The sequence below is a fragment of the Prunus dulcis genome, chromosome 4 (assembly GCF_902201215.1).
Source record: "Prunus dulcis chromosome 4, ALMONDv2, whole genome shotgun sequence".
Lineage (NCBI taxonomy): Eukaryota > Viridiplantae > Streptophyta > Magnoliopsida > Rosales > Rosaceae > Prunus > Prunus dulcis.
In genome coordinates this window covers 20,502,954-20,516,207 of record NC_047653.1, presented here as the reverse complement: position 1 = coordinate 20,516,207, position 13,254 = coordinate 20,502,954, and the positions used below count along the sequence as shown (strand labels likewise).

The following is a 13,254-nucleotide window of genomic DNA, read 5'->3' as shown; positions in this document are numbered from 1 at the left end:
AAGGGCAAATGGAGAGTCTACGTCGATTACACTGACCTCAACAAAGCGTGCCCTAAAGACAACTTCCCATTGCCGAGAATCGACGAACTCGTGGATTCTACTTATGGCAATCAGCTGCTCAGCTTCATGGACACCTATTCCGGCTATAACCAAATCCTGATGCACAAGGATAAGAAGGCGAAAACTTCTTTCATCATCGACAGATGGACCTATTGCTACAAGGTCATGCCCTCTGGGCTGAAGAACGCCGGAGCAACTTACCAAAGGCTCATGAATAGAATCTTCAAGGAGCAGATCGGTAAAACTATGGAGGTCTATGTGCACGACATGCTCGTCAAAGCCTCAAAACGTGCAGATCACATCAAAAATCTCGCTGAGGCATTCCGCCTACTTCGCCAGTATCGTATGAAGTTGAATCCAAGTAAATGCACATTTGGTGTATCCTCGGGCCGATTCTTGGGATACCTAGGCACACAACGAGGTATCGAGGCACAACCACGTCAAATCAAAGCCATTCTCAAGATGAAGTGAAGGAAATGCAAAGTCTGACGGGTAGAGCAGCAGCCCTCAACCGATTCCTCTCAAGATCTACCGATAAGTACAGATCATTCTTCAAAGCTTTGAATAAAGGAAAAAGAGACAAATGAGATGAGAAGTGCGGAGTAGCTTTCCAGAATCTGAAGACTTACCTCACTTCACCTCCCCTGCTCTCAAAGCTAGTTCCTGGTGATGATTTATTCGTGTACCTGACAGTGTCCAAATCAGTCGTCAACTCAGCTCTCATCCGAGGAGAACTGAGGACCCAACATCCGGTATTCTACACATCAAAAGCTGTCCTCGATGCAGAGACTCACTACCCAAAATTGGAGAAGCTCATTTTGGCTCTTGTAGTTTCCACGAGAAAGCTGCGACCCTACTACCAAGCTCATCGAGTCATTGTCATGACTGACTTTCCTCTGAGATCAATCTTTCACAACCCTGACGCTTCTCAGCGACTCATGAAGTGGGCTATAGAGCTAAGCTAATATGACCTCCTCTACCGGTGGAAAACTACAATAAAAGCCTAGGCTTTAGTGGACTTCGTCGCAAAATTCACCCCATCAGCCGAAGAAGAGAAGCGAGTCAACAAAAAGAAGGAAAGTTCGAAAGCAGATGAAACCTCCGCTGAACATAGCCAACCCAGAGACATGTTGCAATTGCGCGTAGATGGACCGTCAAACCAAAAGGGAGCTGGAGCAGGTGTCGTCATCACCACCCTGGATGGAACCCTATTGGAGCAAGCTATCACGCTTGGTTTCCCGGCCTCGAACAACGAGGCAGAATATGAGGCATTACTCATCGGCCTGTGCTTGGCAAAGGAACTTGCAATCAACAAGCTAGCTATCTACTCAGATTCCCAGTTGATCACGAATCAAGCCTTAGGTGAATACATGGCGAAGCACCCAAGGATGATCTCGTACCTTGACAAAGTCCAAGAGCTATTGAAGGCGTTTCCTACCTTCACCATCCAACAAGTACCCCGGGCAGAGAACGCTCATGTAGATACACTGGCAAGCCTAGGCTCAGCGCTGGATACCCAGTTCATACGCTCCATCCCGGTCGAACACCTTGACCGACCAAGCATTGAAGAAATAGGGCCGACCGACACAATGCAGATTGACGAGGACCCCAGCTGGCAAGACCCCATCATTGACTACTTGGTGAATGGAAACCTGCCAATGAACAAGTCTGAAGCTAGAAAGGTCCAGCAGAAGGCCGCGAGATACTACATGCACGGCAACAAACTCATCCACATATCACACTCCAGCCCTCATCCCACCTGCACAGAGTACCCTCAAACACTTGAGTTCCCTTGCAAAATTCACGACGCCGAGTGTGGCAACCACTCTGGGGGCATGTCACTTGCCCAGAAGGCTCTAAACATAGGCTACTTCTGGCCTACCATGTACCACGACTCCGCTGAATATGTCAAGAAGTGTGATCGTTGCCAGCGATACAAGCCAATCCCTAATCTGCCTGCCAAAATTTACCATCCGCAAAACAGTCCATGGCCATTCATGCAATGGGTCATTGACCAAGTGGGTCCCTTGCCGTCGGCGCCCGCCAAGAAGGACATGATAATTGTCGCCACCGACTACTTTACTAAATGGATCGAGGCCGAAGCTCTATCCTCTACTAAAGAAGTCGATGTGGAACGATTCATCTGGAGAAACATCATCTGTTGGTTTAGCTGCCCACAGTCACTGGTTACCAACAATGGCTCACAGTTCATTGGCAAGGAAATCACCGCAAAAAAGTTGCCCATAAGAAGCTTCCTAAGGAGGACGCAGGGCGACGACCAGAAGCATCCTTTGGGAGACGCAGCCCGCTAAGAAACATCCTAAGGGAGATGTAAGGTGCGCTAGGAATTTCCTAAGGAAGGTATCCTTTGGGCGACGACCAGAACCATCCTGTGGGATATGCAAAGCACGCCCGGAGTCCCTCAAGGGGTACCTTGGCACTCATAAATCTCCAAAGGGAAATGTGCAATCAAAACACAGGCTGGTTACGCAAGCAATTCACAAGTCAATACCCAAATTGAAGTTGAAAATATAACTGAAATTTTCATAGCAAGCTGACCAGCCGGCCAAGTTCAACAACGAGAAGATGGTCAGATAAGACCAATTATTCTACATAAGAAAGCATACTACAAAAGCTGAAAAGAAATAAAAGAGTCTTCGACCACATGCTCTTCAGCTCCTTCCATGTTCATAGCAATAACCTGCTTACTCTGCATAGGAAGCAAGTCAGAACAGAGCATCTCGATGTCTCCATCTCCAATGGCATAGAAGGGATCATTTCCATTTGAGCAGTCCAAGTAGCCCAGCTTGTATGCATTCATGCATTCTTGCCCTCAAGACGGAAGTAGGCATCTCTTCGACTAACCAAGTCAGTAGCAGAAGATGGGGCAACAGCAGACGAGTTTCAGATAGTTTCAACAGCAAGAACTACTCATTTTTGAAGCAGATGAAATGTTGCTTCCCTTTATTTTTCCAAGGAAAGACTTGAGACTGTCTCAAGATCACCAGCTTGATGGATATGATCAACCAGCTTGAAGCAAGCAAACAGACTTGACAGAAAGTTCATCTTGAGTAGATCAGACACAATTGCATCCTCTGCAGGGCTGGACTTGTCCACCTTGGGATTAGCCGCTGACGTTGCAGAAGAGCCCTTCGTTTGGGGAGATGACTCTCTCGTCTCCTTAGTTGCCGCCATCCTCACCTCCAATGAAGTCAATGATGCTGAATCAACTCACACTTGACTACCCATGACTCAACAGCTGGATCATGTGCAGACCTCCCGGTTCAATCTCCGTCCTTTAAATTAGGCAGATGACCTGAACTTTGAAGACCAATGTCTGCATCTATTTGCCTCTCGATAGGTGAGCTAGATCGAGCATGGGCTATTCTATAGAGCAGATCATGGTTTTCAAACTTGTCAACAGGAGGCTTGAGTAGAACATCCCGAGCATTGCGCGTACCACCAACCTTCCTGCTATCAGCACCAACAAGATATTTAACCCTAGCAGATGACGATGGAACATGTCCCACTTGAGTCTTCTCAACATAAGGGTGCTTTGGCTTCTTCCTCAATGGAGACACATTCTTCGCCTACGAAGAAGTAGTTTCATCTCTTGAAGACTTGGCAACAACCTTCTTTTTTGAGGGGGCGGTTCTGGCAGAACACTCCTCGTGCCCAGCCAGCAGATCATCAGAGTCTAGACTATTCTGATTCCGTCTCTTAACATCCTGGGCAGGGGGCAGACCACCGACTTCCTCCTGATACCCGCTCAACTGATGCGGCTCGCAACGCATGAGCCCAAGCACGCTCCAGCCTAGAGCTGCGACGATAGGGAGCAGCTAGTCCACCTGCGCACACATGCTTCACCACGGCTGCCGCTCACTACCAGCCGTTGCCACAACGACAACTAGTTGAGCTTCCCCCAGCTGGCCTTCACTGCAAAAAAGAAGAAAAGACAAAGAAAAAGAAATATATGTGCTCGACTTACCTTGGGATGCACGGCAACTCCTCTCTTCAACAAGCAGTACGAATTCTCCAAGATCTCTCTCAAGCTAGAAAGTAGAGAAGTTAAGTTTGCGATGTGAAGAAGAGTGAAGAGAAGCCCTGCATTTACATAGGTTGGGCATCCTAGGTCAAGAAGGAATCGCAAGCCCATTCCTACTGAGAACCCAACTCCAAGAAGCTCACTCCAATTGGGAACCTAATCTGCAAAAGGAGTCCAACTCACTAATGGAAGCCCAGTTACAGCTGGACAGCCCAATAGATTCACATCTCCTACATGCCACCACGTGCCATGCAGAAGTTGTGGGGGCATTTGTGGGAACCGAATTAAATCAGATCCTAGGTCAAATAATTCCTTTCTTTTAGGGATTATTTGACGTAATTGGGAATTATTCAACCTAATTGGGAGTTACTCAATTTAATTGGGAGTTACCAAATTAAATTGAAAGTTACCTAATCAAATAGAGAATTGATTTGATTCCTACCATAATTCCCAATTAAATGACGAGTTATCTAATCAAATTAGGAATTGATTTGATACCTACCACAATTAGGGATTTGATTTACCCTAATAAATCAAATCCCTAATTAATCAAATCAATTCCAAATCGGGAGGAATAATTCCATTCCATCTACGGAATTATTTCTCTGAAACCCTAGCCTCCAAGACCACTATAAAAAGATGGCCACACACAAGGGTTGAGGTACGTCTGAAATCTCTATTGAAACTCTGCAGAAAATTCCTCTCACAAACCCTAGCCACCCTCCTCTCTCTCTCTCTCTCTCTTTTACATAAGGCTCCGGCCACCACACACTGCTACGGCCACCTAGTTCACACCATATATATAACTTCGTACCCTTTTGTTAGCTATTGTTTTAATACAAACACTCGAACTAACTTAGGCATCGGAGGGCCTTTGGCCAACAGCCCCCGGGTGTGGTCTATTTACTCTGATCTTTTTTACATGAATCGAGGAAGAGAGAGAAGGAAGATCAAAGCTTGAAGGATCTAGAAGCGAATATTCTCCCGCGAGATTATTTGCACAAACATTTGGTGCTTTCATTGAGAGCATGAGTTATACTCAACGCGTGCTCAAGGAATCCGTTCCTCTTATTTTCCAAACAATCATGGTTGGAAGCAAGAAAACAAGGGGCAAGACTGCTGCGATGGCCTAATCCACGACAAGCTCGGACCACCACGACGTCGTGGCTCCGAGACAATCCAACACCACAGCCGAGACCATGGCACGGCCTCATGGCACGGCAGCCATCATCTTTCCTCCTCCTCTAGGTCCCATGATTGGGAACACCATCTTGACGCGCCTCGCCACACTACATCAGTAAGGCCTCTCGGCTGGAACCACCGTGCAACCTGCCGGACCAGTAGTTGGGACCACCTCATTAGCCTCTGCTGTGGTCATACCATCTCAAGGCCCCGTGGCTGGATCTAGCCACCTTCATGGTGCCGCCACCAAGCATGGTGGAACCTCCTATTAGGGTGGGCTCACTACCACCACCGACTTTGGCCCAATCTTTGAGCAACTTCAAGCATTCCCTCCATTGCCTCTACACTCACGCGTACACCTCCAATGAAACCCTAGCCCATGTGCAATTGGGCTCCACACACTTCTCTCCTTCCTATCCACGAAGTGAAGTAGACCTTAATCTAAGAGTTGACTAGCTAACTTAGAGAATGGATGACCAAAACAATTTGATTAGGCAACTTCTCAACCAAATAAACTTGGCTCAATATCTTGGGCTTGGACAACAGGGCGAAGAGAGAAGGATGGATGAATACGCCGATAGGCAGTTCGCTGGGTACCAAGCAGGTCGAGTAAGAGTAAGCAAACAAGGAGATGGACAACAACTCGATCAGCTTTCTGAACATGTGGCAAGCATCTACGAGCCACACTCCGAGCAGACGAAATCTCCCATCTAGATTGAGTTTAAGGACCAACGTGCCCAAAAGGCTAGGCCCATAGCTTGACAACCATCGCAATGAGGATCGTGAAGAAAGGAGCTTTGTTGCCCACTCACAGAAAAATATTCACGAGAGGCTAGCCCCCCATGGAGGTCAACCTGATACCCCTCACAATGAGGAACGTGAACAAAGGCGCTCCGCTGCTCGTTCTCGAAGAACCAATTCTCGTCACCAAGTTATAGAAAATCCTTCACAAGCACAGTCCACCAACAAGCCGCCTAGGCAGCACAACCGAGAAGGACGACCCTTGCAAACCAACGAGGAAGTCAATTAGCATTGCCCAAATTGTAAAGGTCATCAACGTGACCGACTAGCCATGTGTGCGGAATACGTTGAGAAGCTTGTAAGTAACCGACTTCGAGACTTAAAGATTGGAGAAAATTTTGAAGATGCACTATGCATTGAAGTAGATCGAGCAAACTCCTCGCCTTTCATCGTCGAAATCGAGCAGGTTGCTCCCCCAAAATGATTCTCAACGCCCTCTTTCACATGCTTCAAAGGGGATTCCGATCTTGAAAGCCATTTGAAGCATTTCAAGAGCCTTATGATCCTCTACAAGGGCAAAGACGCGTTAATGTGCAAGATATCTGCAATGACTTTGCGAGGAGCAGCTCAGGACTGGTTCCACACCCTACCATCTAGGTCGATCAGCAGCTTCAAATAACTTACTTACGTCTTCACCAAAGAGTACAATTCTTATCGGACGATCAAGAAGAACCCCAACCATCTGTACAACCTGCGCAAGAAGCCAGATGAATCCCTTTGAGATTACATCAAGAGATTCAAAGCAGAAAAGACCAACATCGTAGGGTGCGATGACGAAATCTCATCCTCTGCATTCAAGAAAGGTCTTCCAGCGAAACACGACTTATACCACAAGCTGACTATCACTCCCAGCTAGACTCTAGCAGAGGTCTTCGCGACCGTTGAATGCTACGTGCTCTGGGATGACAATCACATCGCTGCGAAGAAGTTCACAAGAAGATCAGCTAACCAAGCGGGCAGACCAAAGAAGAGACAGGCTTGGCAGTAAGGACAAAGACAAACACAGGTCGCGCCCACAAGGAGATACTACGACAAAGGAGAACTACACCAAGTTCTCCATCCCCGTACATTAAATTTTAACCCAAGTGAAGGACAAGCCTTGGGTAAAAAGACCGCCACCCTTGAAAGGAGATCTGGAAAATAAGGATACCAAAAAATATTGTGCTTTCCATGCAACGCACAGGCACAATACGAATAATTACTTTGTTTGGAAAGCGCACCTCGAAGAACTCATGAGAGAAGGTCACTGCATGGACTTTATCATGAAGTAGGCCATCCATCAAATTGAGGACCACGATACTGCTAAGGAGCCACCCCAAATGGTCATAACGATTAACACAACCTTAGCTACTCCGAGGAGTCTTGACTGACTAGCAAAGAAAAGAAGAGAAAGGTCAAACAGGCCACCGTGATCTCCCAAGTCTCCACAAGTCTCCCACTGGCAGAAGACGGTCTCGTGATCGGCTTCCAAAAGAAAGATTTAATCAGCCTTGATCTACCACACAACGACGCCTTTGTCATCAACATTCAAATTGCTTAGGCCATGGTAAAACGAATCCATGCAGAGGAGGGTAGGGCAACCAGCATCCTACAATTGGCAGTCATGCAACATATGGGCTTAGAGATAAAGATCAATAAATAAGCCAAGTCGTTGACTGGCTTCAATGGCCCAACAACGGTTACCGTGGGCACGATATATCTCGACGTCTACTCCCCACCAGTAATCACCTCACAAACGTTCATGGTCATTGATGAAGTCTCACCTTACAATGGTATTCTAGGTAGACCATGGATCGGAAAGATCAACGCCATCACTTCCGCCACACATCAGAAGATCCGCCCAATCCCTGGGGGCAGGATCGGCTAGATCAACAGCGATCAGGCAATGGCGAGGAAATGCTCAACTCAAGGGCTGAAGAGAATCAAGCAAACACATTTCCTCCTTGTGAATCAGGCAGATCTAAAGAGAGTAAAACAAGCAGAGGAGAAAGAAGATCTCATTCCTGACGGTCAAATAGACCAAAAAAGAAGGGGAATAGCTACCCCCCAATAGCAATCAAAGAATCAGGACCAAGTCAAGAGAATCCGTCCAGAGGACTCTCCTGAAGAAGGATGAAAGCCCGAAAGAGTACGTCGAGCTAGTCCCCCTTGACCTTGACAAGCCACAGAGAAAAGCGCGGATCGACTCGCACTTGAGCCAGGAGGAAAAGGCAGAGCTTCCAGTCTTCCTCCAAAACAACAAAGAGTCGCCATCCTACATGCCAAGCATTGATCTCCAGATCATCTGCCATTGCCTACATGTCAACCCAGCTATGAAGCCTGTAGTGTAGAAGAGACTCAACTTCACCCTCGAGCGGGTTGCCATAATTGAAGCTGAGATCGACAAGCTTCTAGCTGCCAAGTAGAATGGTTGGTGAACGTTGTTCTAGTAGCAAAGAAAGATATTAAGGCATGTAGAGAGTGTGCGTCAACTACACCTGTGAGATCCCACATCGACCAAACGGAGAGGGGGTGATGTGCCTTATATGGCACACCTCGCATCAATATAGTGGGAGGCCTTTTGGGAGCTCACTGGCTTCGAGTTCGTAGGAACTCCGAAGTTAAGCGAGTTGGAGGCTGGAGCAATCCTAGGATGAGTGACCACCCTGGGAAGTTGCTTCGTGAGCTCCCAGAAACAAAACCGTGCGGGCTGGTGAGAATGTAGCCAGGCCCAAAGCGGACAATATCGCGCTACGGCGGAGCCGGTCCGGGGTGTGACAACACCGACCTCAATAAGGCCCCTAAAGACAAATTTCCACTGCCAAGAATTGATCAGCTCGTCTATTCAACTTCTAGCAATCAACTGCTAAGCTTTATGGACACTTACTCTGGCTATAATCAAATCATGATGCCTGAAGACGACAAGGCAAAGACCTCTTTAATCATCGAAAGAGGTACATATTGCTACAAAGTCATGCCCTTTGGGCTGAAGAACGCCGGAACAACCTACTAAAGGCTAGTGAACAAAATTTCAAAGGGGCAAATTGGCAAGACTATGGAGGTCTACGTAGACGACATCCTAGTCAAAGCTCCTGAGTGAGCAGACCACATCAAGAACCTTGCCAAGGCATTCAGCCTACTTTGAAAAAACAACATGAAGTTGAACCCGAGCAAATGCACAATTGGAGTCTCGTTCGACCGATTCCTAGGGTACTTAGTCACCCAAAGAGGAATTGAGTCACATCCAAATCAAATCAAGGCTATACTCAACATGAAGTCACCTGCTACAACAAAGGAGATACAAAGTCTAACGGGTAGAGTGGCAACTCTCAACCGATTCCTCTCAAGATCTACCAACAAGTGTAGGCCATTCTTCAAAGCTTTGAAGAAAGGACACAAAGACAAGTGGGATGATGAGTGTGAAGTTGCTTTTCAAAACTTGAAAACCCACCTCACTTCACCTCATTTACTCTCAAAATCGATACCAAGCGAAGACTTGTACATCTACCTGGCGATGTCCAACTCAGCTGTCAGCTCAGCTCTCATCCGAGAAGAGTTGGGGCACAACATCCGGTATTCTACACTTCAAAAGCTTTCCTCGATGCAGAGAATCACTATCTGAAAATGGACAAGCTCATTCTTTTGCTTGTTGTTTCAGTGAAAAAACTAAGGCCCTACTATCAAGCACACCGGATAATTATTATGAAAAAATTTCATTTGAGATCGATCCTCCATAGCCCCGACGCTTCTCAACAACTCAAGAAATGGGCTATTGAACTCAGTCAATACGACCTCCTCTACTAGCAAAAGACTGTTGTAAAAGCTCAAGCTTTAGCTGATTTTGTTGTAGAGTTTACTCCGACAACCGAAGAAGAGAAGCTGGTCAAGAAAAGTAAGGAAAAAGCATATGATACCTCCCCCACCGATTCAAACCTCCCTAACGACATGTGGCAGTTGCATGTAGATGAAGCATCAAATCACAAAGGAGCGGGGGCAAGTGTCGTCATAATCACCCTAGACGGAACTTTGTTGGAACAAGCCATCACACTAGGCTTTTCCACTTCAAACAATGAGGCATTGCTTGCAGGATTAAGCCTAACAAAAGAATTGTCGATCAAGAGATTAGCCATCTACTCAGACTCCCAAATGATCATGAATCAAGCCTCAGGCGAGTGCATGCCAAAACATCCAAGAATGGTCCAATACCTCGACAAAGTCCAAGGAATTTTGAAAGAGTTCCCTACTTTCACCATCCAACAAGTTCCACGGGCAGAGAACACTCATGCAGATGCGTTGGCACACCTAGGATCAGCACTAGACATCCAGATTAAACGCTCCATCCTAGTCGAACACCTTGACCGGCCAAGCATCGAAGAAATAGAGCCAATCGACTCAATGCAGATCAAGACCCCAGCTGGCAAGACCCCATCATCGACTACTTCGTGAGTGAAAATCTGTAATGGAAAAGTCCGAAGCTAGGAAGGTCCAGCAAAAAGCCGCAAGATTATTTGCACAAACAATCTGTACAAATTTTAGATATATAGAGTCACAAAGTCAAGATAGAAAAAGGGATAAGGTAGGTAGATTGTTATTTTCAAATAAAAAAATAGTGAACTCCTCACAACAAGGTCACAACATTCTTCGACTTTGATTCATTTATTTGTTTCTTTTGCTGCTTGACTTATTGGTTGGTCGTGAAAACCAATGGACAGCTGCATTCTATTTAAGGTTAAGTGCACACTCATTCTGAAGTTCTATCCACAGTCACTGCCAAAAAAAAAAGTAAAAGAAAATTAGGATAAAGTTAATAGATAAATACCTCTGTTACCATTCCACAGAGAAAACACTTTCATATATTCTCTCTCTCTCTCTCTCTCTCTCTCTCTCTCTCTCTCACACACACACACATTATGGAACGTCAACAATGGAACATCCTCCTGACGATTTGTGCCACTCTCATCCAAGCATTTTTAACAGCAAACTCCCTCCCAGAAGCTGATAAAATCACCAGTTTGCCAGGTCAGCCACAAGTGAGTTTCCAGCAATATGCAGGATATGTAACTGTGGACGAAAAGCAACAAAGGGCACTCTTCTACTACTTTGTTGAAGCAGAAACTGATGCTTCTTCAAAGCCTCTTGTTCTTTGGCTAAATGGAGGTGAGCTTACCATTCACTTATTTGCATTTAGAAATCTTACTAGATTATGTGAGCGTGCATATACATGTAAGCACGCGCACTTTCATACATGCAAAAAGTTTCAAGTTAGAATTGTAGCATTAAAGAAAACTGTGAACATATATATCTTCTCACCTACAATTTAATGATTAGAAGCTTTCAAGGTTTAGATTTTTTTCGAAGATTATCCATACCAAAAAATCAGTCAAATTTTAAATTGTTTAACTACTATTTGATTATTGTCATTAGTATTTCATTCTTGACTGAGAAACTGTAATTGTCTACAAAATTTAAAGTACAAAACGGTTCCGAGTTGGTGAGTTTTTTGGAACGATGATCTTTGAAGAATGATCTAAAATATTGACGATTACGATCATTAAACTAAATGGTGGGGCAGCCATTGGGAGGAATGAGAACATCCTTACTTGAAAATTTTCCAAAATCTATATTATCCTTACATTTGCATACAATCAACTAGTAAAAAACCAGATACTAATTGAACTTTATGAGTAATGAAGGGCCTGGCTGTTCATCTGTTGGAGCATGGACCTTTTAAACCAAGTGGGGACATTCTGCTCAAGAATGATTTTAGTTGGAACAAAGGTAAGTAATCCCATTAAAGTCTATGCTATGCTCAATCAATTAATGAGCTTATACTAATTCTCGTATGGTTTTCTTCCTTTTTAATCTCTTGCAGAAGCAAATATGCTCTACTTGGAGTCACCTGCAGGAGTTGGCTTCTCCTACTCATCAAACCAATCATTCTATGATTTTGTGAATGATGCTATAACAAGTTTTCACTTCATATCAATTTGTCATCAAACTAGGAAGAATATCAAAATTAAACTGATTCTTTCTGACTTGTGAGTCTGTTCTCTTCTGTTTAGCAAATGATAATCTCGTGTTCCTTGAGCGCTGGTTTGACAAATCTCCAAAGTTCAAGAACAGGGATTTCTTCATCACATGAGAGAGCTATGGAGGTAACCATTCCCTTAATAAACATCAGTTACCAGATAAAAAAATTTGTTAAGGCATGAATGTTGGTTCCAACGTCTAAACAACCATGTTTTCTATTTGTTCCCAGGCCACTATGTTCCAGAGCTTGCACGTCTGGTTGTCCAATCGAACCTGAATTTCAATCTTAAGGGCATAGCAACAAGCAAATAAAAGTTGAAAAACTGAGACCAATTGAAGTTTCTTAAGTAATAAACTTAGAGTTTTTTTTTTATGTAATGCAGATAGGAAACCCCCTTATGGACTTCAACACTGGAGTTTTTTTTACCAAGATGGCTGGAGTTTTAGAGCTGTGGGCATAGGAATTTTAAACAATAGACCATAAAGATCTTTTTGTTATAAAACTAGAATAATCGGAGTATGAGAAGTACCACTGTAATATTGGGAGTGGAATTATATTTCTCTTTATAGTGTTTACACTGACAGAATTTCTCCTTAGATAGACTTCTCTCTGACTCTCACTCTATTCTCTTCTCTCATTCGTGTGTGTTTACAAGCAAATATAATGCCTATTTATAGGCAAAGAAAATGGCTTTTAAGGGAGATATAATGATTTCTCCCCAACATCATTAGTCCATCTTTTGACTAATACTCTCTAGCTTTATCTCCATCTTTTGACTAATGCCCTCTAGCTTTATCTATGTGGGCTTCACTTCTTTATAACACTCCCCCTTGAAGACCACATGTCCCTAGATTGGTTGCCTCATTAAAACCTTGCTTGGAAAAACCCAGTGGGAAAAAACCTAAGCAAAGGAAAAAGAGTACAACTTTATTTGGGACATAAGGGTAATGCACTCATGTTGCCTCGTTAAAACCTTGCTAGGAAAAACCCGGTGGGAAAAAACCCTAGTCGAAGGAAAAAGAGTACAACGCGCATATGTCCTGTGTTAGAGGACTCTTGAATGCTCCCCCTGATTTTGCATGCTCCAACTTGATTGCTTGCAGAGTTGTCGTAATCCGATGCCATGCACTAACTTTTGGAATGTACATTTCGGCAA

At 44.7% G+C, this 13,254-nt stretch overlaps 1 protein-coding gene and 1 pseudogene across 1 annotated transcript; both read left to right on the top strand.

Moving 5' to 3' along the window:
* The first annotated feature begins 1,187 nt into the window (after positions 1-1,187).
* LOC117625594 lies at positions 1,188-2,372 on the top strand. Its single transcript, XM_034357130.1, has one exon. The coding sequence runs from the start codon at positions 1,188-1,190 to the stop codon at positions 2,370-2,372; it is 1,185 nt and encodes a 394-aa protein (XP_034213021.1).
* Positions 2,373-10,977: 8,605 nt separating this feature from the next.
* Positions 10,978-12,409, top strand: LOC117625593 (annotated as a pseudogene).
* Positions 12,410-13,254: the final 845 nt, after the last annotated feature.